The sequence below is a fragment of the Apaloderma vittatum genome, unplaced genomic scaffold (assembly GCF_000703405.1).
Source record: "Apaloderma vittatum isolate BGI_N311 unplaced genomic scaffold, ASM70340v1 scaffold4927, whole genome shotgun sequence".
NCBI classification, from domain to species: Eukaryota; Metazoa; Chordata; class Aves; order Trogoniformes; family Trogonidae; genus Apaloderma; species Apaloderma vittatum.
Genome location: NW_009727756.1, coordinates 595 through 23316, shown reverse-complemented (window position 1 = coordinate 23316; position 22722 = coordinate 595). Strand labels below are relative to the sequence as shown.

The 22722-nt window shown below is 40.1% G+C and overlaps 1 protein-coding gene across 1 annotated transcript; it reads right to left on the bottom strand.

Moving 5' to 3' along the window:
* Positions 1-636: 636 nt before the first annotated feature.
* On the bottom strand, positions 637-21204 carry PDHX (pyruvate dehydrogenase complex, component X; the record flags this gene model as incomplete). The annotated part of the gene is made up of 10 exons (XM_009873796.1): positions 637-1056; positions 2556-2620; positions 3591-3749; positions 4164-4222; positions 7162-7309; positions 8876-9053; positions 12610-12708; positions 14302-14507; positions 15352-15452; positions 21121-21204. Coding segments are annotated over 10 exons (1364 nt in total), but the record flags the coding sequence as incomplete, so codon positions are not given.
* Between the last annotated feature and the right edge of the window lie 1518 nt (positions 21205-22722).

Sequence of the window (22722 nt, the reverse complement as noted above, 5' to 3'; positions counted from 1 at the left end):
CAAGAAAGACATGAACCTGCTTGAGTGGGTCCAGAGGAGGCTCAATTAATAACATAATTATCACAGGGATGAGCACCTCTTCTATAAAGAAAGGCTGAGAGAGTTGGGGTCTTTGAGCACAGAGAAGAAAGGGCTACAAGCAGGTGTTAGTGCAAGCCTTCAAGTACTTCAAGGGGGCTTACAAGGAAGATGGGACAAAGTTTTTAATAAGGCCTGTTGCAAGAGGACAAAGGGTAATGGTTTCCAACTAAAGGACGGTAGATTTCAACTATATACGAGGAAGGAATTTTGTACAATAAGCTTGGTGAAACAGGCTGCCCAGAGAGGTGGCAGATGCGCCGTCCCTGGAAGCATTCAGGGTCAGGTTGGACTGGGCTCTGAGCAACTGGATCGAGCTGAAGATGTCCCTGCTCACTGCAGGGTAGTTGGACTAGATGACCTTTAAAGCTCCCTTCCAGCCCAACACATTTTATAATTCTATTATTCCCCTTTAAATTTCATGAAGTTTTCTTGAACTTTCCTTTACAGAGGAGATTTACTTCTCCATGCAAACATTACGTACCACTAGTACTAAGTGTTTAAAGAAACGTAGAATGTTACCTTTGAAGTCTTTTAGCTTTACAGTATAAAACCTGGTCATTGCAAAAGACTAAACCAACAGTTTATCATGTTAATTCAATAAATTAAATATTTTAATTGTCCATTTCACAGTAACTACTTACTCCTCTATACAGAAAAACAACCCAAACAACGTAACAGTTATCTAAGCTGTAAAAACAAGAAAACAGAGTTTAACACAAGGCAAGTCGCATTGGATTCTCTATGTTGGCTTTCAAGGTCTCTAGAAACTTTGAGGCCAGTTCATCATCTACCACCCGACCATCACTTGAAAGAGTCACCGTCATGAGCTGATGCTGCTTAAGTTTCTCATTCCCTTCTTCATCTTCCACAATCTTGAGCTCTGGTCTTGCTCGGCCCACAGCGAGGATGCAGGCCTGGGGAGGGTTTATGACTGCAGTGAAGTCAGTGATGCCAAACATGCCCAGATTGGAGATGCTACATGAAAAAAAAAAAGAGTTACCAGTAATGTAAGGAATTACACGTCCCCTAGAAGAAATGATCTATATTCAATGACTACCATGACCTAATTCTGTCCCAGTGCTAAACTCATTAACTTTAAAATAGATCTGAACTGGATTTCAGCTGGGTATATTCAGGGACTCAAGGGTTTGGGAATTTTACACCTTAAAAAAGTCCCATTTCTCTACAGTAATATATCCTTGCATTGCACACACGAAGGCAGAAAGTAGGAGAGTAAAGTGGTATCTTCAAATAAACTTTGCCTGTCCCTGCACCAAGCCAAGTCTTTCAGACTGAAGCTCACCAATTAAGTTACGATTGCTGCTGACAACCAAGGAACACAATCTGGGCATCTCGAGCTCTCTGAGGCACAGGAAAGCTTCATCACACCTTTCTCCCTTGAACGTTTGTCTGGGCCATCAGCGGGGAAGGGGGTATTGGGAAAGGCTTGGACTCTTCTGTGACACATTGTCTATAGAGAAAGCTCAATCTCCTTTTTGTTACAGTTACTGCAGAGTGGAAAAAAGATTAATCTGTATAGAATCATAGAACAGTTGGAGTTGTGAGTACCTACAACTATAATGTCTCTTTTCTTTGTCACAGACAAGGCCATGATACGTGGAGATTGACTTTCCTGACCATAGCAACACCTCTGAATTAGTTTTTAGAAACTGACAAAAAGCAGTATAATCTGAAGTTTACATAACAAAAAATGCTGCTTGATGTTACTGTGTCACCAAATACAGCATATTTAAGGTGTTAGAAACTTGAGGAGTGTAAGTAGGCCGCTGAGAAACAAATTAACTGTGCAACTGTGTCACTAAATTTACGCTACTGCTTTACACATGCCATTGAACTCTCATCAAATTCACTAGCTCTTTTTGCAGAGAATACTTCATAGAAGTATTTACTAAATAGACGCTACTACTTAAAACTGATCTACTCAGTTTGCAACGTGTCCAAGTAAGCTATAAGAGTTAACACCACAACTCACTCTTACTCTTTTTTGCCCCTCCAGAAACATTCCTCTGAAAAGTAAACTGAAGACAAACTGAACATCACTGCCTGCAGCAATACCTCTGCCAAACAATTCTTTTAAAAATATTTAGTTTAAAACTACTATCAATAGGTTTTCCTAACAATAAAATGCAATTTAAAACCCCAACAAAACATTCTTCTGCAATTGGGAAAAATCCCCACAAAATAAAAGCAAAAATCAAAATGTAATCAGTCTCTGTATGAAAACCCAGGAATTACACAGGTGGCTTACATGAAATAACCCTGTACTAAGACAACTGTTTCCACCTGACACAGGACATTCAGCCTGGGTTTGGCCCTCAGAAACATCACATGAAGTTTCATCCAAAATAAAGCAAGATTTTTAAACACAATATATGAACACACAGTGGAACAGCTGAGTGTCAAACAGTTCTGAAGCCATACTGTGTGTACTGAACCCTGCTAGAGAATTTTACCTAAAAGATCCTCCCTGGTACTCTTCTGGTAACAGTTTTCCATCTCTTGCTTTCTTCGCTAGAGCCTAAGGAAAAACGAAAGAAAAAAAGAGGAGAGAGGAAAGAAAGTGTTGTAATAAGCTAATTCTTTTTACTTATTAATACATTGTAAGTACTGTACACCCATTAGAAAGCCATCTACCTCTACAGTTAGGGAAGCACACCAGCAACGTTGTAGCTGCAATGATTCGGCAGCGAGGCTGGAATGCAAAACTTTTTTGGCCGTTCTCTCACCTTACAAACATAATTTTCCCACTGGAACCACCACTCTCCCTGGTGTTTTTAGAAGACAAAAATATCTAGCCAAATACTGACGAGAAATTCACAGTATTCTTCTCAATGTATTTGAAGAAACAGCCACTTCAGAACGTTTTAGCAGGTTGAACGTACTTCTTCCAGCTTTCAGCTTATACCATATTTAGTCCACAGGTGGGAAAGCACATGGAAAATGTCACACTGTGACAATTGCAGCATTACAACATTTTAAGGCAAAAATACCCATTTCCAAAAACAGTCAGGGAAACAGACTCAGATCTGCTTCTGGGAAAACGGATAAAAGCAATACAGTCTGTTTACATTTTCCCCTCTTCTGTTAAAAATAATAAAAATCTACTGATAGTTTCCAATAATTTAATTATGTTAGGGAAATTTTGGTGGAAGTGAATAAAAATCATACAAATCTATTATAAGACAAAAAAAACAATATATCACATCTGTGACACTTTCTCAACGCTCTGTTTTTGAGGAATTTTCCACTCTCTTTCTGGATTTTATTCGATGTTGTTCCAACTAAACAACACGATGGTTAAGTTAATGTAAATTAAAAATGAAGCGAGTTGCAAAATTAATAATAATTTTGAAGTCTAAGGAATGCTGAAATTCCTTTAGATCCATTCTGAAATTGCCTTTGTTACTAGTGGTGTGTATCTGGGTCATGCTATATTTTCTGCTACACAGCCACTGTATTCGTCAGCCTACTGGGCATTTAAGACATACCTTTGCAGAGGCAGCAATTTCCTTTATTCCCTTGGCAGCAACATCTTTTATGATGGGTGTAATGAGACCTCGGTCTGTTGCCACAGCAATAGAAATGTCAATGGACTGCAGCTGCCTGCAGACTTCCCCGTCCCAGGTTGCGTTCACATCTGGCAGTTGCTAGGAGAGAAAGAGCGAAAGATGACAGCTGTTAAAAGAACAATGGTACAATCAATTATCAAGGAAAAGGAAACTCCTTTAAGTCACAAAGCTACACACGGGCATTCACCAAATTAAATAGCGCACCACAGATTGCTGTCGGTAATTGAAGGCAAAGGAGCAGGTCGCATCTGTCATCTGGACTGCCACAAGCAAGACAAAGGAAAAAAATCACTGTGAGGGTCTAAGAATAAGCGTACATAATAATTAGGCAGTGTAGAGAATTTCTCCTGGAGAGCTTAAAAGAGTCCTGACAATAAGTGATAAAGAATTATAAGATCACATTCATGTCTTCATTTAGGCTCACAAAATACGTACCGTGTCTCCTCGGTAGTTTACTATAAAACATTTTTTTTAAAAAAGTCAGTTACTCACCTTCAGAGTAACTGCAGTTGCCTTGATAATAAAATCATTTACAGATACTTTAATGTCATCTGCAAAAAGAAAAAACAAAACACAAAACCAAACACTGCTCATAAAGTTTGTTTAACAGCATTTGTGTGATGACAAGATTCCAGTGATTCAGCAGATTTGTTCCTTTAAAACATTGCCAGAAAGTTACTCATCTGCAAACTACAATCATAAAGAGCAAGAAAACTCTTCTCCCCCTTGGGAGGAAAAGAGTATTGTCAAGAAAAGGTCTCCTGAGCAGAGACATTCTCACCAGTTGCAAGTGAAAGCCAGCTAGAAGGCGAAAAGAGCTGCAAACTTAAGAAATATTACTCACTCATAGAAGCAGCAGCCCCTATGTGCTTTGCACTAAACATATTTACTGCTAAACATATTTACTGCCTCTGCAGAAACCTCCTGTAGGATCTAAACGCAGAGACAACACTTGAGACTACGACTTTTTATGTCGTGTCCTGAATTAACTGGAGTAATTGCAGGTAATAGCTTTTATTCAGCTATAAATCAGAAATATGTCACTCTCCGGTGACCTTTGGGGACTTGTATAGTAAAAACAAGGTGAAGGCAACTGTGGATCCTTAAAACGGGTTAACAATATATTCTAAAGCAGGCTGCAAAACAATACGTACAAGTCCAAGTTGTTAAATGCAAAGCCAAGCAACACACAAAAAAGGGAGCATTAGCCAGAAGCAGGTAAAATAATCTTGAGAGGACTAGATATTTTCAATCCGAGCCCAAGGAATGCTGTGTACACCTACTACATTCGCTGCTTTTCCCTAAAAGCTCAGGAGAAAGGAGGGGTGGAAATGATGACTATATAAGCTCTGCATTGTTTTTTTCCAAGTTTTAGGAGACTTACAGTACTAAAACCAGGACTGAGAGCAGAAGCAAAGACTACAGATACAATGCACAATATACCACAGTTGCTACAAGATTACCTTGAAGATGCACGATATTTATAAAATATTAAATGCATCATTCTCGCAAACAAACGAACAAAAGCCACGTTACTTGCTACCATCAGCGCTGCTATCAGCTAAACAGATCAAGAAGAAAAAACGACTTCACCTCTAAGGCTGGTTTACAGCACGTAATACACAGACCTTCAGAAATGATTTGTAAAGTGAAAATTATGTATAGATAATTATACTAAGTGAAATCTTCCTAAGTGGTCATAAATTTGGACGAATGAACCAACCATGCCCTTAGCACCTGACGGACCTGTACCATTTGCCATGATTAGCCAGCTGCGGCACAAGAGAGACAGAAGTCTCATATAACACAATGGCATTTGTAAGTGCTGTGTCACACTGACGGAATTTCACATCAGAAAAGCCTGTATATTGGTCATCGAATATATTTTGTTATTTTCTATTTTGATTTACATATTACATTCTTAACCCTTTGCAAAAGTGTCACTGCCAACTAGGGGGGCAGGAACACAGTAAAAATACAGGAGTGCAAAACTTTTGTGATACTTTGCATTAAAACAAAGTACCTGCCTGAAGAGTGCTCTGTGAAAAACCTTCCTGTTTCTTTTAAATGCGCACCCCACACACTTTGTTGACCTGACATTTGTGAAAGAAGGTTCTAGTTTGCATCATTAATTTTGAAAATACTAAAAGATCCTATTGCACAGTTTGCTCAGCTGACTTTAGCAAAAACAAAAACAGTTTTAAAAAAAATCAATCAAAGCTTTGATTATGACCTTAAACTTCAAGAACTTTTTCTAAGTCACGGTCCTGGTTTGAGCTAGCCCAGAATCAGTTCTGTTCAGTGATTTTACTCTTTAGCTCAGTCTCTTCTAAGTGACAGCACTTTGAAGCTGGAAGCAAATTTTTGCAAACAGTGACGCTTTTAGAAATAATAATGCTCTACGTTTACAGCTCTGACCCAGCATGGGATGCAGAAAGGCTCTTGGGTATACTTGTTCCTGCAGTAAAGAAGGTCACTGCGAAATCCAGCCCCCCACGCTGGGGGTGCCATAAAGTCAAAAGTTGCCCCTCCAGGGCATGACCGAAGAGCAGAACCTGACCAAACGTTCTGTTCACATACACCGTGAACAGGACGGATGGCGGGGTTAAGCCCTCCTCTTCAACAGCCGGTGCCCCAGGAGGACTCCGTCCATTCTCCTACCCTCAATCACGACCCATGTTTTCCAAAATTCAGCTCCTGCATCCAATTCCCCACAGCCACTGAGCCGGGCACTTCCCTGGTGCCACCTGCTCATTACTTCCATGACTTTCATTGCTTTCTTACTAGTACTAATCTTATTAAAGCTATTTTAGTTTTCTTTTCCAATCCCCAAGTCTCTCTGCTTTATTTCCTTTCTCTTCCCCTTTGGGAGGGAAGAGGAGTTATTCCAGAGCATCTGTCATTTGGTTAACGGCTGGCTAATCCTTGACACATGCCTTGGCTGGTGTGCGCTAAAAACACACCTTCTTCCCTGGCCACGGCTAAAGCCATTCCTACTCAGAATTTGAGAGGCGACATTAGCTTTCCATTTAGAGCAAATTCAACAGAGGCTCGCAAAACTACATTTTAACATTGAACCTAGAAAGACAGAGCATGCGTGCATTTTAATTTAAGTTTCCCCTATTATCCTTCACATGAATGATTTGAGATTTTAACCATCAAGAAGCTAAATATTGCTGCATCTGGAGGGAAGGAAACAAAACCCCACAAGACACTGCATAACGCTGTGTTGCAGCCACCTATACGGTGTTGTGTTAGTTGGTAGAGTAACACGTCTGTCTTCCCGTACTTTGGTCAGCTGTCCAACTCAATAATCACAGGACATTACGGCTTGAGTCCAACACACAGAACACCAGAAAAGGGTACTTTAATGCATAATGTTCTGTCTACACAAAAACCCTACACCTCCTGGGCACTGTTATGTAAGCCAGGCAAACTATGCATTAGTACCATAGCACCGTCAATCAGTAACCTTTGTTCAATCACTAACCTTTGGCCAACTCTTTCCTTAATTTCAAAACAGCATCAATGTCACAGTCCGCAGCAGCATACGCATGAGGTATAGTAGCTTTAGACTCCGTTAATCTCTTAGCAATAACTCTTCGGATGTTGCTAGCTGGGATTTCTGTGAACGTGCCCTGGAAGAAATCACACGCTGCATATTAAATATTGAGAGAGCAGACATGCTTGCTCTTTGCTGAAAAAAAAAAAGAACTCCAGCACTGACGCGTTACCATTAGTGATTCCAGCTCACTTCAAACACCCCTTAGATATCAGAAAGCAACACATTCCAACTAAGGACACTAACAGGATTAGGACCATTGAGTTTTCTAGCCTACTTCACCCAGATCAACACAACACATTTTATCAAGATAGCTACACTCTGCATTATAGAATGAATCCTACTATTCTAGCAGACTGCTTAAAAAATATTTCCAAATATTCAGGCACTGATTCTTAGCCAGGGTTCCATCCACCAGACCTGTCGTATTAATCAGAACGTGCTTTGTTTCATTTAAATTATAACAGAATATTTTCTCAACTAAGCTACTGCTTTTTCAGTTCCCTGAGTGGTTCCTTAAGAAGGGTTTTATTGCACATTGTTTGGGGGGTTTCCCACTCTTCTCTCTATTTCTATGTACATGCAGTATTTCAATGATGTAGCTTTCCCAACTTCTTCAGAGAAGCAAGTCGGCTTTCAAGGATTCTCGTGAAACACCGGTGACTATAGAAAGCCAAGAAAATACGCAATTCTGTAATAGGTTCTTTGGTGTACCTCACCTATACCACATATACTGCACACTGAGTAGTTCTCAACACAATAAATTGCAATCACAGAAACACTTCCTTCTGCAATGGAAAAATATCTAAGTTTGAGCTTTCTGTGCTTTATTTGGTTCTTTGGACAGAGAAAAAACCACAGCATTTTCTGAATATTATGAATTGCAGCTACAATGTAAAGGTCGGCCTACAAAGATACTTCAAATTTCATTTGAGACAGAAAGGCTTTTCCCCGCCATTTTTCGCAAAAGCTTTTCAATTCCTACTAATATGCATTTCAACATGGCCACTGATTCCTTAAAAAATAATTTTTCACGCTTCTAACGTTTCAGATTAACGTGGAAACTTGATTTAGGTGCTACAGTTTGCAAAATTACTCTTCAAAGCAACAACTAAGCCCTTTCTTTCCTTGCTTCTTGACAATGGATGTTTACATATACTTATACTGCAGAAAAGAAAGCAAATGAAGAACAGTAAAAATCAGCCAGAATTCAAGTTCCTCCAAATCTGTAAATACCTGCTGACAAGCCGACCCTGCAGGGGCTGAGGGAAAGGGTGTATTGGTGATTTCCAAACTAGTGGCATCTTTTGTTTGGGGACTGAAGGAAAACCACTACCTCTCTGATGTTCCCCTTGCCAAGGTCTGCAACGTACACTTCCTCATGATTTCAGGCTGCAAGTTACCCAAAGTACTAGTGTGCAGGCCAGAACTTGGAGAGCTCTGCAGTCGGAACTACCCTGCTGTAGAATCGCTCAAGCATTCTTAAAATTTGCAAGTAAAAGTCACAACTTGGCAAACAAACTGAAGACCGGGCTTGCCATCTGGGTGGCCTCAGTTTCCTTCTACAAATCTCACTTGGCTACTTAAGCAGCCACAGCATTATTTAGCTGTGGCAACGTTGCGGACTTAACAGGAGTGTTACCAGTGCAGCGGGTTGTCCTGGTATGGAAACTGGTGGAACTGCCGGCCGTGGATAAGCAGAAGTCACAGGTTGCGAAGCAGAAGGCACTGCAGCGGGCTGGGGAGGAGCTGGAGAAACCACAGGTTTCAGTTCGCTGGGTTTGCCCTTCTGCTTCTCTTGCAGAAGTTTAAGAGCATCCCTGGTGATTAAGCACAGTGAAATATTGGCAAACAAAGAAGCTATGTCAAAAATTCCCAAAGTATTGCTATTCCACAGTTTTTTATTTTAATTAATTATTTAGGCACTTCTGAGCATTGAAATTTCTGTTGCCAAACCAAACGTCAAGGAAATTGTTACTAACTGATATGAACCTTGTGGCTCTTTTGTGCTATCTTTTTAGTAAATTCTCATTAAATTCTGTGAATAAAAGGGCTTGAATATACAGTAACAGAAAACATTTGTGTTAGAGAGGCATAACATTCATCATCAATAATTGTGAGTGTACAAGGTAATTTGTGAAGTGCACTAACAATTCTTGTAAATGAGATCAGAGTACACTTACTCGCGTTATTAAGTCTCATCTGCTCTATATTGGTAATCATGAATTCAAAATAATTAATTAGTGCTTACAGAAAACTGAGTCGTACATTTATCATCCATTTCTCTGTATCCTTCCGACACAGACAAGTGCAGATAGTATCCGAGTCTTAACGGGCAACTTGAAAGAGAACACCACACTCAAGAACCAAAACCACAACTGGAGGAACACCTCGCAGTCCCACGTGGGGCTGAACCCTGCCTGCTATCGCCACTAACCTGTCCTCCTGTGGGTACACTGTGACAGGCACAGGTCAACTCCGTTCCCCCAGCCTGGGTGCATTCATCAAGCAACACGCTAAACATTAGCACCTACAAGGCTAAACCGAAAAGGGCGTGTCTGTGCCACCGCTGCCAACTGCAGGGGAAATAAAGCTGTGGTAAAATTGCTCAAAGAGCTGTATCAGACAGAGATCTGGAGCACAAAGAGAGAAGATCTGATAACAGGAGTCTGTATCACACCCCCTAGATAAATCTCTGTCACCTCCTGAAGACATCACCACAGCAGGCTTATGTACCCAAGGTTTTAGTACACAAACTGGCAGAGGAAATCGCAAACAAATGCAGAAATCAGAGGACTCGCAGCCATACCAGGCCTTTGAAACATAAGTCGTAAGCACTAAATAGCAAAGTTACCTAATTTCATTGGATTACTGCTTGAGTGTTAGTCAATAGTTTGTGTTATTAAATTTCTGTAGAAAGCACAAAAATCTCAGCACAACATTATGTGTCCTCAGCTCTTCCTAACAAAGTAGCACTCCCGAACCAAGAACGGAAAACCAAACAGCTCTGTATGTGCTATTTAACGGCTGCCACTGATTGCTGACTTGCTTCAATTTATTTTTAGCTTCAGTGCATGCTTCAGCAAATGATACTAAAATAAGAAAAAGACTGAGCTCAGGGTGTAAATTTGTCATTATTAAAGTTGTTGCTTGTTTTCTCAAATTAATATGTTAGCCAAAATTGCTTTAAAAATAAGGGATTAGTACTTAACATAACTGCTGTATCAGGGAAAAATTTAAAATTCATTAAAAACCATTTCCAAGTATAACAATCTGAGACATACACATGCAAAAAAGTAACTGCATAACATAACACAACCTTCCTCGTCAACATATTAGAAGGTAAGAAAAATTACTTAGGGGCTTTAACTCGGCAGTCATTAAGTCAGACCATCTGCTCATTATATTCCATAATACATAAAATAAAGCTTTTATAGGTTCTTATGTACATTGTAAAGCTAAGGAAATGCTCTGAAATCACTTCCACATATTAAGCAAGTGACAAAAACCCCAGATGGTCCTACCTGTCCTAGCCACATCAAAATTCTTTAATAATTTGGGTGGCTTGTAGTGCCTTAACTGAAAAATGTATTGCCAAAATATCACCTCCCTGTCCTCCACATGCCTTAGAAGAGACTCTAGGAGGATGTGTTCCACGATCAGCCTCACCTCGGTGCCTGGGAAGATCATGATAAATCTCTAGATCACTAGTAAATAGGATGAGAAAGGGCACTGGAACAGTCACCAACTTTAAGAGAGCTTTCCTAAGCACAGCACTCAAGCTCATGACTAGGAGCGCGATGCAAGCTTTGATAGAAGTTGTGAGTTACTTTGTACTGGCACGTTAATTTTCTACTATATTTCTCAAGAAAGCAGAGAATATTGCTTAAAAATACAAACCCCAACACTGCCACTCCATAAAACAAACAGGAAGAATCCAATAGCAATTCAGCCTTGCACAGATACGTAATTAAAATGAAGTATCAGGCTACTAAGGGAGTATATTATGACAGAGAAAATGAAAGCGCCTATTGCTGTTAAAATTTTACAGTGAATTGAATCTGAAGACAGAAATTTTGGGGGAAAGAATCTTGATTGTTTACATGGCTCACTACCTTTCCTTGTTTCTTGTCATCTGGTAGCGTGAGTCCTGTTCAATACAGAAACTCAGAATTTAAAAGCGAAAAGTGATCTCACAGCACTCCCTCAAAGAATCAGTCACTCATCTATTTGAAGAAGACAAAGCCTGGCACATGTTTTAACACTTATCTCAAGATAGCAAAAGAAATATTTCCTCAAATACCTGTATCAGCAAAATCTGCAAACATTTCATTTCAAACTGAACATAATAGCAGAGCGTGTCATTCTGAAAGATCAACACAATTTCAGACAAATGGGTAAAACACCCTAGACAGTCTGTATCTTACAATGACATTTCAAAGTTGAATCTTTTATGTGGAAGAAAGCAGTTTTTGGGGAAAAAAAAAAGATTGTTAGATAATTCTCTCTTTGCTACATCTCCTTGACAACTTGGGAATGTTAATTAGGGAGGGCAAAGTCCCAGAGGGTTCCCACCTGCCGTAGCCTAGTTAAATTACCATCACACTTACATAATTAAGAAAAAATTATCTCTGATAACTTGCTGTTCCATTGGATACTATAGCTGTGTTAAAGTTACTCATGCCAAGACTAGAGCGCTAATCGTTACACCAGAAAACTCAAAAAGTAAACTACTAGAAGCCTGGTCATAATAGACCACAGGTTTGTAAACAAAATATTCATGAAATCAAACACGTGGGAAAGAATGAAGATCAGAGAAGAACAGAACGCTGGATTTCTTACCATTACACTTGATTGCTCTCTCCAGCTCAATAAAAAAAGGGAACAAATGAAATCCTGACAGATTTCAAAACTGAACTTCAGTGAAAGAGGCAAAAGCTCTGAACTCCCCAAAGAAAAGGAGCTGAAGAAAACAGGCCGCTACTGTTTTATTTTGGCTCTGCATACATCTCTGAGTAGCAAAATTCTTTAAATGCACAAAGGCGGCCAGCAGTGGTGCCTGGGAGCTGAGAGCCACCATCAGGCTGAGCTGCAGGAAATGCAACAGCAGCTCAGATGGGACACAAATCCAAAAAGTCATAGAGGTTTCTTTTTTTTTTTTATTAAGGGCTTCTTACAGTATTTCTTAATCTATTTTTCATATCTTTGCAACAAGTTTTTCAAATCTAAGTAAACCATTCCCCGACAGAAAAAAAAGGAACAAAATCTCAGCTTTATATAAAATAAACGGACTTTTGAGTTCACGGAGATTGCTTTAGGTGCAAAGGAAGAAATAAGCAAATATAAGGTTGTAGCTTTACTGAAATATCTACATACTCTTTAGTGAAGATTCCTCGAGGCCCAGAAGGCGTAATATTGCTTGGGTCTAGGCCGTGCGTCTCCAGAATATTGCGAGCGGCAGGACTTAATCGAACCCTAAAGAAATGAGGACAAAAATAAGTTAATCTTATTTTTTAAGTAGTTTATTTCAATTAATGTCTATCAAGAGAAATTACACAATACAATTATAACATTCCCTTTGCCCTAGCTCCAGTTTTATAAGATTGATTTAATGAAGTGGCTACTTCTTCAGAAAGCAGAAGCCGTCCAGACGTAGTCGCATTACTCAGTTAACTGCTTTAGAAAACAAATTAAGCCCTCCCAGACACAAGCATTTTAATCAGCATACACCTAAGATACACTATAATACTAAGAAACTTATACCTGCCCTCTTGGGGTATGGTCAATAGTAACTTAAGCAGCAATCAGCTATAAAGCACAGTAGCTACAGAACATCCAGTGCACCTCAGGATGACTTGCTTTCTGAAATGAGGGAAAAAAACCCCAAGACGTAGAGAAGAGATTTCAGCATTCTTAGATACAAAAGAAGTAACATTTTCATAAAAGAATACTTGGTTTCAAGTCTTTCCACAAAATCTCCAATTTGTTATTTCTCAAGGAGACAATATTTGCACCTCATTGAGTTTTCAGAACTGTCCATAAACCCTCACCAAAACAAAATGCCATAAATGACCACTTGATTCCAAAGATACTGATAGATCTTTACAAACTGCAGTGAAATGGATGAACTTGTGATGTTCTTTGACAACAAAACACCAGACTTAATCCTTTCAAGGATCCTTTCCTTGGATCATCCTCCTACTGCAGGTGACGTTTGGGCAATGAGCTCGGTAAGTTGTCTTCCACATGTGTGAAAAGAGTATAAATGATGACAGTAAAAGTAAACATAGCGAACTAGATAGAAAAGGTAATAAAGTTCTGGAGAAAAAAAAAGACAAAGAAAAAAAAACCAAAAGCCCCCAGCCCACAACCAAAAAACCCCCAGAAAACTAAAAAAATCTCAAAATAACCCCAACCAACCTGTCTGCATAGCACATGTTAAGCAAATTAGTTTCCTATTCTTTAAGAGACTGTAATTTTACAGCTTTTGTGTTATCACAATTCACTCCAAATAAGGACTGATACCTCTGAAGAAGGTCCATCCTGTGACAGAACCCACTGATTTATAGATTACTTTCACCTGACTAACACTCTGGGATTAATTTACAACCCCTCCAAGACATTTGCAATGTTTAGACTAACACAAAACTAACACAGAGCACATAAACCCACAGGTGAAAGGGTTTTATAGCGTGCCATTTGCATGCTTTTTCTCCTAAAAAAGAAACGGCAAACAAGTCACCAGTAAACTGAGCATCTGATGCATAAGCATTATTGTCCATCATACACAAATACAGTTTCTTCCTAATCTAAGCTTAGAATCCTTATAAAGCACCTGTGCGCCAGAATAAAAGTAGACACACAGAAGCTGTTCTACCAAAACTACTTGTTTGAATTGACTTATTTGACTTACAAAGGATTAGAAAGCTTTATTACCCTACACATTTTGAAATGCTCTCTTAAACTGAGATCTTAATAATAGGTAGAAAGGAACAACAGATTCTTCCTGCTTCAGCTCCACTGATCTAACTAAATAAGAGTTCCATTTCACAGCGAACAGAAACCTACTGCAGTTTTCCAGGTTGATGTTGCACTTGAGGAGGGGTTGAAACTGAAAGACCTTCAGGAGCCGAGGTAGGTGCAGGTGCTGGTGGAGCTGCAGAAGATGGATCACTGCCATCAGCCGGTATTTCAACTTGCTTCCAGTCCTGTCCCTCCTCCACCAGCAGACCAATTAATGCGCCCAAGCGTACATTTTTGCTTCCTTCTTCCACCTAAATTTGAGGCAATGAGAACATTAATTACACATTGCGCTGTCTAGACTGATATGACTAGAAACGGAAGATGTGAAAATTTGACTGAGTTGTCTTTTTGGAATACAGAATGTAAAGAATAGCACAGGACTTGCAAGTAGACCTACAGCAATGTAGGGTTAAGAACCGAGTCCTTCATCCTGATCTCTGTAGTCCAGTTGTTATCACTTCCATCTTGGCACAGAAGCCAAATACAAACAAGGAGCCCGAACTGAGCGTTATCTCTGCTCAACATGCACATACACACAAATACTCGAAAATGATCTTCAGAGAACTCATTCATCCCAATTCTCATTCTTTATATAAAGCCTAATCAATTTAATTTAAAGAATACAGCAAGTAATTCTAAATATTGTCCTCTGGGCCAGCCTATCTTGTATAAAGTTCCATCTGCAACAGCCAGCACAAAAAAATCCAGCACCGAGATCATGCAGCCCAAGTGAAGTGGCATCCAAAACACCAAATGCCAACTGACTGTAACTCATTTTTCTCTAACTCAGAGTAAGAGATACCATAAACTGCAATATTTCAGGGACATCATTCGTTAGGTGCAAAACACATAAACCAACATAATTCAACCACATTAACTGAAAAGCCATCAAACATACAGAATCATGTACCACATTCCACGAGTCCAGGATGTGTATGAAACAGAGAAATTATTTCTCACTAGAAATGCAAGTGCATTACTCTGAAAGCTAAGCAGAACGAAATTTAGCTGTCTAAACTAGCTTTTGAGGCAATATACTAGACATCAGTCTGAAGAGAAGTCGTATCATTCTCTTCAGAAAGGCAGGATCCCTACCAGTATCTTGGCCAACACGCCATCGTCACTTGACTCCATGGTAATCACCGCTTTGTCGGTCTCAATTTCACACAATGCATCTCCAGCATTCACCGTTTCACCTGCAAAACGTAACAGAACTTTAGAATGCTTAGCCTAAAGACTGATATGTATCGATACAATAGGGTCATTTTATGGTGTTTAATGATGAGGGATCAGCTAGCTATAGAATATATTATTTATCACATTTTGACTTCCAGATAAAAACAGTAAGATTTGGAGACACAAGCTGCCACATAACGACACTAATATATTCCAAAGACTGATGTTTACAGTAGATTTTCCAAGAGGAAGCGCACACATAATGAAATTTCTTTCCAGAACACCATCACTCACTAACACTGCCATGAATAAAATCCTGAGCCTTCCACTGACAGCAGTAAGTCAAAGCAAGCTATTCAAAACTGTAATTTTTTTTACAGTAAAAGTCATAGGCCACATCATCTTTAAGTATCACAGTTCTCTAGCTTGTATCTACACTATTAAAGATATTAAAATAAAAACATCAGGAACTTCAATCTCTTTGGTACGCGTGTCTGCAAGCTTGTTTCCACGATCTCCTATGTAGTTAAAAAAGATTTTTCAGAAACATATTTACTTGTGAAATTAAAAATATGCTCAAGTGTTAGAAACTGTTTTTGCTATATTACACAAATCTATGATTAATCTTGCAGCACGCTCCTCCTCTGCTTTTGAAGAATGTCTGTATCTCCTACCACAAGATAAAGATATTACGGGTCTGGATCCTTTCCACAGATCAGCACGGACTAGACAGCCAACATTAAAACTGAAATTACATCGAAAAACTTTTGAGGTACCTGAGTCTTTCAGCCTCCAACAAAATAGGATACCCTTCTTGTTACAGAGCACTGAAAACCAAGGACATTACACACGAGCCTAACACACGACTACAATTTTTATATGAAGCAAAATTTAGTATTTCCCCAGGACCAGAAATGCTGCAACAGTATTACCTGTCCAAGCATTTAATTTAATTCCTGCTATCACTCTCTGTTGTACTTCAGCAACAGAATAAGCTTGGTGCAGGTTATCACCCGTACGTATTTGATTTTTATGGTAAGTTTTTTACATTATTATAATTATTTCCCATTTCAGGGCTACCTGAATGAGAAAGGGAAAATGAAGTGGTGTACGACCTGCAGTAGTAAACAACGGAAACACTCAGAACTCCATCGCTTACATAGTTTTATACGTCATAGGTGTTCCAATTACAGAACTTGGCAGGGGAGTACACAAAGTAGCACCTGATGTTTTTAATTTAATAATCTGAATGCCACCTTGCACTTTGCAATAACTAGAGCATATACATTGGAATGCAAATTTCCAGGCTCAGTACCAGTATTTAAATTCACTGGATCATTAATTCAAGTAGCCCATATACCAGATCATTAGGTAAGTATTTTATAAATGTTAGGCAAGTTCTGCAACCTACAGAGCCAGGCAGAAAGGAGCTTAACCCTACATCTTATTCTCATCTCAGCCTGCAGTCGCACTGTCAGTGTTCTGCACCACTACAAAGAAATCTCGGCGTTAAACAGCTCGCAGCAGTAACTCCAGCAGAGCGAGCCAGCCAAAGTGAGTTTCTTCATCCCCACGTTTGTCACACGTGACGTAGCTCTTCACTGGGGTACCTGAGGCTGCTCCTAGAAAGCCACGGATTCCCTTGCACGGTGAAGGTAAGGGCAAAAGTCCTCAGAAAACCGGGCAAACCACTTCTCCACTATTTCTTTTTGTTTTCCTTTCACTGCTGTAGCCAAGGTTGGAATTCTAAGAATAATTCATAGCAGCGTTCAAAACCACACATCTATTTCGGTACCCAAGCACAATGGAAAGGATCGTAGTTCTTCTCATGAGAGATGGCAAAATTTGTGACAGCTCCTCCCAGTGTCCACTTGGATGTCAGTTCCAGGTCAGCTTTCCCAGCAGGCAGGGTACTCACAACTGAATCTTTGCCAAATTCTGGGTGGGGTTCGGTCATTTGGTTTTTTAAAAATCATGAACTTCTTCAAGCCAGGCTGAACCATGAGGATCTCTGCTGAAGCCAGTTTCCCTCCAGGAGATCCCATCCCGTCAGCACTGGGCAGCCTGCACGCCCTGTGCAATTACTGGCAGGCCCAGCCCCGGGTCAGGAGATGGGATCGCTCCAGCCCTCAACGTGCTCTCTGCGAGTCACACCAAAGGTGACCGAGCACAACCACCGCAGTCACAGAATCACAGAATGTTTGGGGTTGGAAGGGACCTCTGAAGATCATCTAGTCCAACCTCCATCCCAGCACACCTAACCACTACACCACAGCCTCAAGTGCTAGATCTCCTTTTTTTTTAAACACCTCCAGGGTTGGTGACTCCACCACCTCCCTGGGCAGCCTGTTCCAGTGCCTCACCACTCGTTCAGGAAAGAACTTCCTCCGAATATCCAATCTAAACTTACCCTGACGCAACTTGAGGCCATTTCCCCTTGTCCTGTCATCAGTAATTAGAGAGAAGAGACCAGCACCAGCCTCACTACAGCCTCCTTTTAGGTAGTTGCAGAGGGCAATAAGGTCTCCTCTCAGCCTCCTGTTCTCCAGACTAAACAAACCCAGTTCCCTCAGCCGCTCTTCACAGGGCCTGTTTTCCAGACCTCTCACAAGCCTTGTTGCCCTTCTCTGCACCCGCTCCAGCACCTCGATGTCCTTCTTGTACTGTGGTGACCAAAACTGGACACAGTACTCGAGGTGTGGTCTCAGTCCCTGTGGGCGATGCCTCCGGAGGCAGCGGTTACACTGCACGAGCAAACTGCCCAGCACTCTTGCCTCCTCTCCTGCCTGCCCCAAACCCAGAGGATTTCAGCCTCCCAGGCTGTCAGTCTATCAGTTTTCATAAACATTAAATTCATACATAATAAATGTAAGCTTTCAGAAACGCAGTTTTCTTTTTATGAGAACAACTTTATTACCCACAGGAATCAATATGAAACTGCATTAACAATAAGAGGGAAATGGTAAAGCTGTCAATTAAATTCTGCATTTTTCTTCCTGCGGTACAAAGTCATCTATCCATCCTGGGAAACCTTAAAACGAAAACGTGCGACTTACACGAAGAGCAGAAAAATAATTAAAATAGTATTCTACTGACCCCTGCTGGTCATGCCGTGGGAAAAACATGTCAATATCACTTTTGTATCTAATGCGTTATTTTTATTTTTTTTTTAATAAAGTCGCCTTAGGTTTGGGGGTTTTTCCCCCAATCCATTAAGTCTCTCTGCCTCATTCCCTTTCTCTTGCCACTCGGGGAGCGAGAGCGGTCAGAGAGTATCTGTCAGTGTTGAGTGGCCAGCGCAGCCCTAACGTTATGTTTATTTTCCAGATGCTCAGAGGAAAAAACATACCTGTAGGAACTCATCATGGTCACAGATGTGCCAAATAAGACAATATCCTACATTCAGTTTTGGCCTTGTTTATATAGAAAATAGAGCAATGAAAACCCTAAAATACTTTTCTCTGTACCACCATCAATTCAGATGTTATTTTAAATTAAAATAGGGGTGGAGCTTTCTTTTCCCTTCTGTGTTGGGCTGTAAGAGCAGCAGAAAGACCGAGAAAAAGCACTGTATAGCTGTTGTGTCCCACAACCTTTTTATGAGAAAAACTGACTCATTCATGCTGGGGAGCAAACTGGAACCTACTTCAACTTCTATAATGCTCTCTTCTTGGCTTTCTCTTGCAATTTTGAATGTTGTATTTACTGTAAACCAGACTACTGTTGATTTGAAATGCTTTACAGTTATTGACAGCTAATAAAGAGAAAAAGGACACTGGATCATTCCGTTCTCTCTGCATAATCTCAGACTTGAGAGTTGATTAACCAAAGCTTCAAATTTCAAGAACATTGGTGCAATTACTTTTTACAGACATACTCTGCCATTGTGTTCCCAGTAAACTCTGCAGAAACTCTTAATAGAAGTTCTACAAATGAAAGGTCCACTACTGGAGCGACAAGCTGCCCTCTGGCCACCTCTCAAAACCTATTTGAAATGTATAAAAGCAAAGTATTACAGTAACACAATGATGAAGGTGGTACCAACCCTTCGAAGGTAAGCCAAAGGAAACGGCTTATCTAGACAACACAGTCAAAACACACGTTCAGTTCACCACATTGTGCCTGTCAAAGATAATACGTGTTAAAGAGATTTTCTTTTCTCCAAACGTGTTTATTTCTTTACCAAATCTTAAACTGTCCAAGGACAAGACACTTTCCTACAGTCATCAGAAACTCTGCAATGCATCCTATAACAATGGACAACTGCTACCTGGAACTCAGAACTACAGTTCAAATCCAGCTTTACTGCTAAACTGGAGAGGGGAAAGGGTGAGAAAGGTGAGGTGAGAAAAGTCTCCTGTAAGCACAGGGACTGCCAGTTCTTCTGCAGATCATTTTTCATTTATATACAACCTACATGAAAACGAAACATAGCTATTTATCTAGCTCACCCAACACATTTTAACAGAAAGACATTACTTCTCAGTTGTCAGTGTTAGAAAAGGATCTGGAAAGATCCTCCTGCTGACTCGAGAGGTTCAGACTGGACTCTCTTGCTTTCTAAGCTTCCTCACAGAGAGGCATCACTGTGCAGCTGGATCCAGTCTTAACTCCCAACTGTAAAGAAGAGTTCAGACTCTGGGTTCTGCCCCAGGGTCAGGTTATTTCAGCTCGAGCCGAGACCCTCGGAGTGGGACCCTGAATAAAGAACTCCTTGGGCAATTATACCCTGACAACTCAAGTTCACCTCTCCTTACACGACAGTTGGGTCCAATAGCAATATTTGGGCCTGGAATCTTCTCCTTCCTCACTGGACCTCTCCTCTCTCTGCAGGTGTGTGTTCTTTCCTTCATCTCAAGGGTGCAGTTTCTGCTGATCTTATCTTTCTCGATGAGCACTGGTTTCCAGGTGTTTCTTCAGCCTCAGCTACTCAGCACTTGGGAAGAAAGTCTGCACTCTGGGCCTAAGGCCTCAGTAAATCTGGCTCCTCATGCTAAGTAATGTAACTCGTAAGGCAAAACAAACTGTAGTTCATCATAATTCTAAGCAATCCCACAATTAATTCTAATATTCTACAAGCAAACTATTTTAATCTCCAACACGGACCACAGGGAACCCAAGATAACCAAGGTTGTTACAGTGGGTTTTTTGAGTAGTAGTTTGTTTTTTGGTTTGGGTTAGTTTAGGTTTTGATAGATTTGGAATTTAGGTTATGAATGTAGTTTAATTTTTCTATTAACTTCAATTGTAGACTATAATTTAAATATTAAAAAAGCACAAGCCCTAAATAGCCACTATTAAAATCCCATGTCTTTCATGTTATTTGTTAACATAGCAGAATGCTGAACAGAAACTCTCCTCAAAGGGTCTCAGACATCCAAAGTTATTGATCAGCACGACAATACCTGGAATTAAAACAACACAGACACACTCATATCCTGGAAAAGTCTAATGGAATTTTTTCAAAATTATGATAAATGTAACCTTTTGGAAGACAATTAAAGGAAAATGTTTCAAAACCCAACAATTTCAAAAAGTATGTATCGCTGGAGAAGACAGCATCTACATACCAAACACTTAGCTTCCAAACACTGAGGTACAACCAGAACGAATGATCCTATCGGTACAGAACAGATTTATACAGCTGAAGAACTACAACAAATGTCCCCACAGAAAATGTTACCTTACCTTCCTTTTTTAACCATTTCACAATGTTTCCTTCTTCCATTGTAGGAGACAGTGCAGGCATGATAATTTTAATACCAGGTGTCCCTGAAAAACAAACACATCATCATTTAGACTAAATACTTTTTCAATATAATTATTTTCTCAGTTAACTGCTTAACACAAATGAAACTAGAAGTGCATGAATCTGAAAGACAGCTGAACAAGAGATTCACTTTTGGCAAGCTTACACAGAAGCATGCCGCTCCAAGAGCACCAAGGAAAACAAGGCATTAAGTGCATAACCTGTGTTTTACACAGAGAACAAGGGCCAACTTGAAGTCATAAATAATACAGGGTATTAAGCAAATTAAACTCTGTCTTAAGTAAAAATATGATACAGAAAGTTTGGGTGCAATGAAGATGACTTTAGCTATTCACACTGCTTCAGCTTTCACTCAGCTGGTCTTTGATGGAAACTTGCTCCACAACCTAGTCTTAGCACAATACTAAAAATATACAAACTTGTATTTCAAGAATTCCTCAGCTCAGCCTGACCCATCATGGCCGCAGCTGAAACAGGATTATACAACTTCAGTCCTGCAGAAATGTAAACAGAACAAAAGTCTACAGCAAGCTGCTTGCCAGGCTAAGGACAGGGCTCCTGCCGCAGCACATTTCTTGGCCCCGCAGCACACTACACCTCTTGTCATTTGACCCAGCACACCAAAGTCGTGTTCTGATACACACCCTGTAATACAAGAGATACTGACTTTCTCAGGTTTAAAGGATAGTTAGGAGGCCAAACAAATATATCTTTTTAGATACTATTTTGAAACAGCAGCTTTCTAGCATCTGACAGATTTTTAAGGATCTTCCTTGAACGGTTACATCTCAATCTGTATTCAGTTAGAGAACTGAAACATACGTGTAGGAAGTACATTGTACACAACAGCAAGAACGAATTCTGCTCATATTTCCTTTCCTCTAGTACCTGGTAGTATTATTCAGTAGGAAAACCCACCACATTTCTCCCAGTTGCTGTATTGCTTAAAATAACTAGGAACAGCTTAAAAAAAAACCCAGAAACTTTTTCTTTTTTTTTCTTCTTTTTTTTGCCCTATTATCTGGAAGAAAACGAGTAAGAACAAAAACCAGAAAAATTTGAGCTGAAAAGCACATGTCACCTAGAGCTTCTCATCCTCACTCCCACGTCCTAAGAGTTACCAGGGTTAAGATCTCAGAGAAGACAAAGGCAGAAATGAAACTTCAGCTAATACACAATGATTTAAGGGGATTAATTACCCACTCCTGTTGTGTAATTCATTAACCTTATATCCAAGAAATAGGACCTTGTCCTTCTCATTGCTACAGGACTAAGAAAGAATAAATTTTGCTGATATATGTATATACACAGTACTAACCCACAACACATGAGCAGTCAGTGCACACCTGCAGCCCAGAAAGCCAATCATATCCTGGGCTGCATCAAGAGGTGCATGGCCAGCAGGTCAAGGGAGGTGATTCTCCCCCTCTACTCCTCTTGTGAGGCCCCACCTGGAGTGCTGCGTCCAGTTCCAGAGCCCACAGCACAGGGGAGATCTGGATGTGCTGGAGCATGTCCAG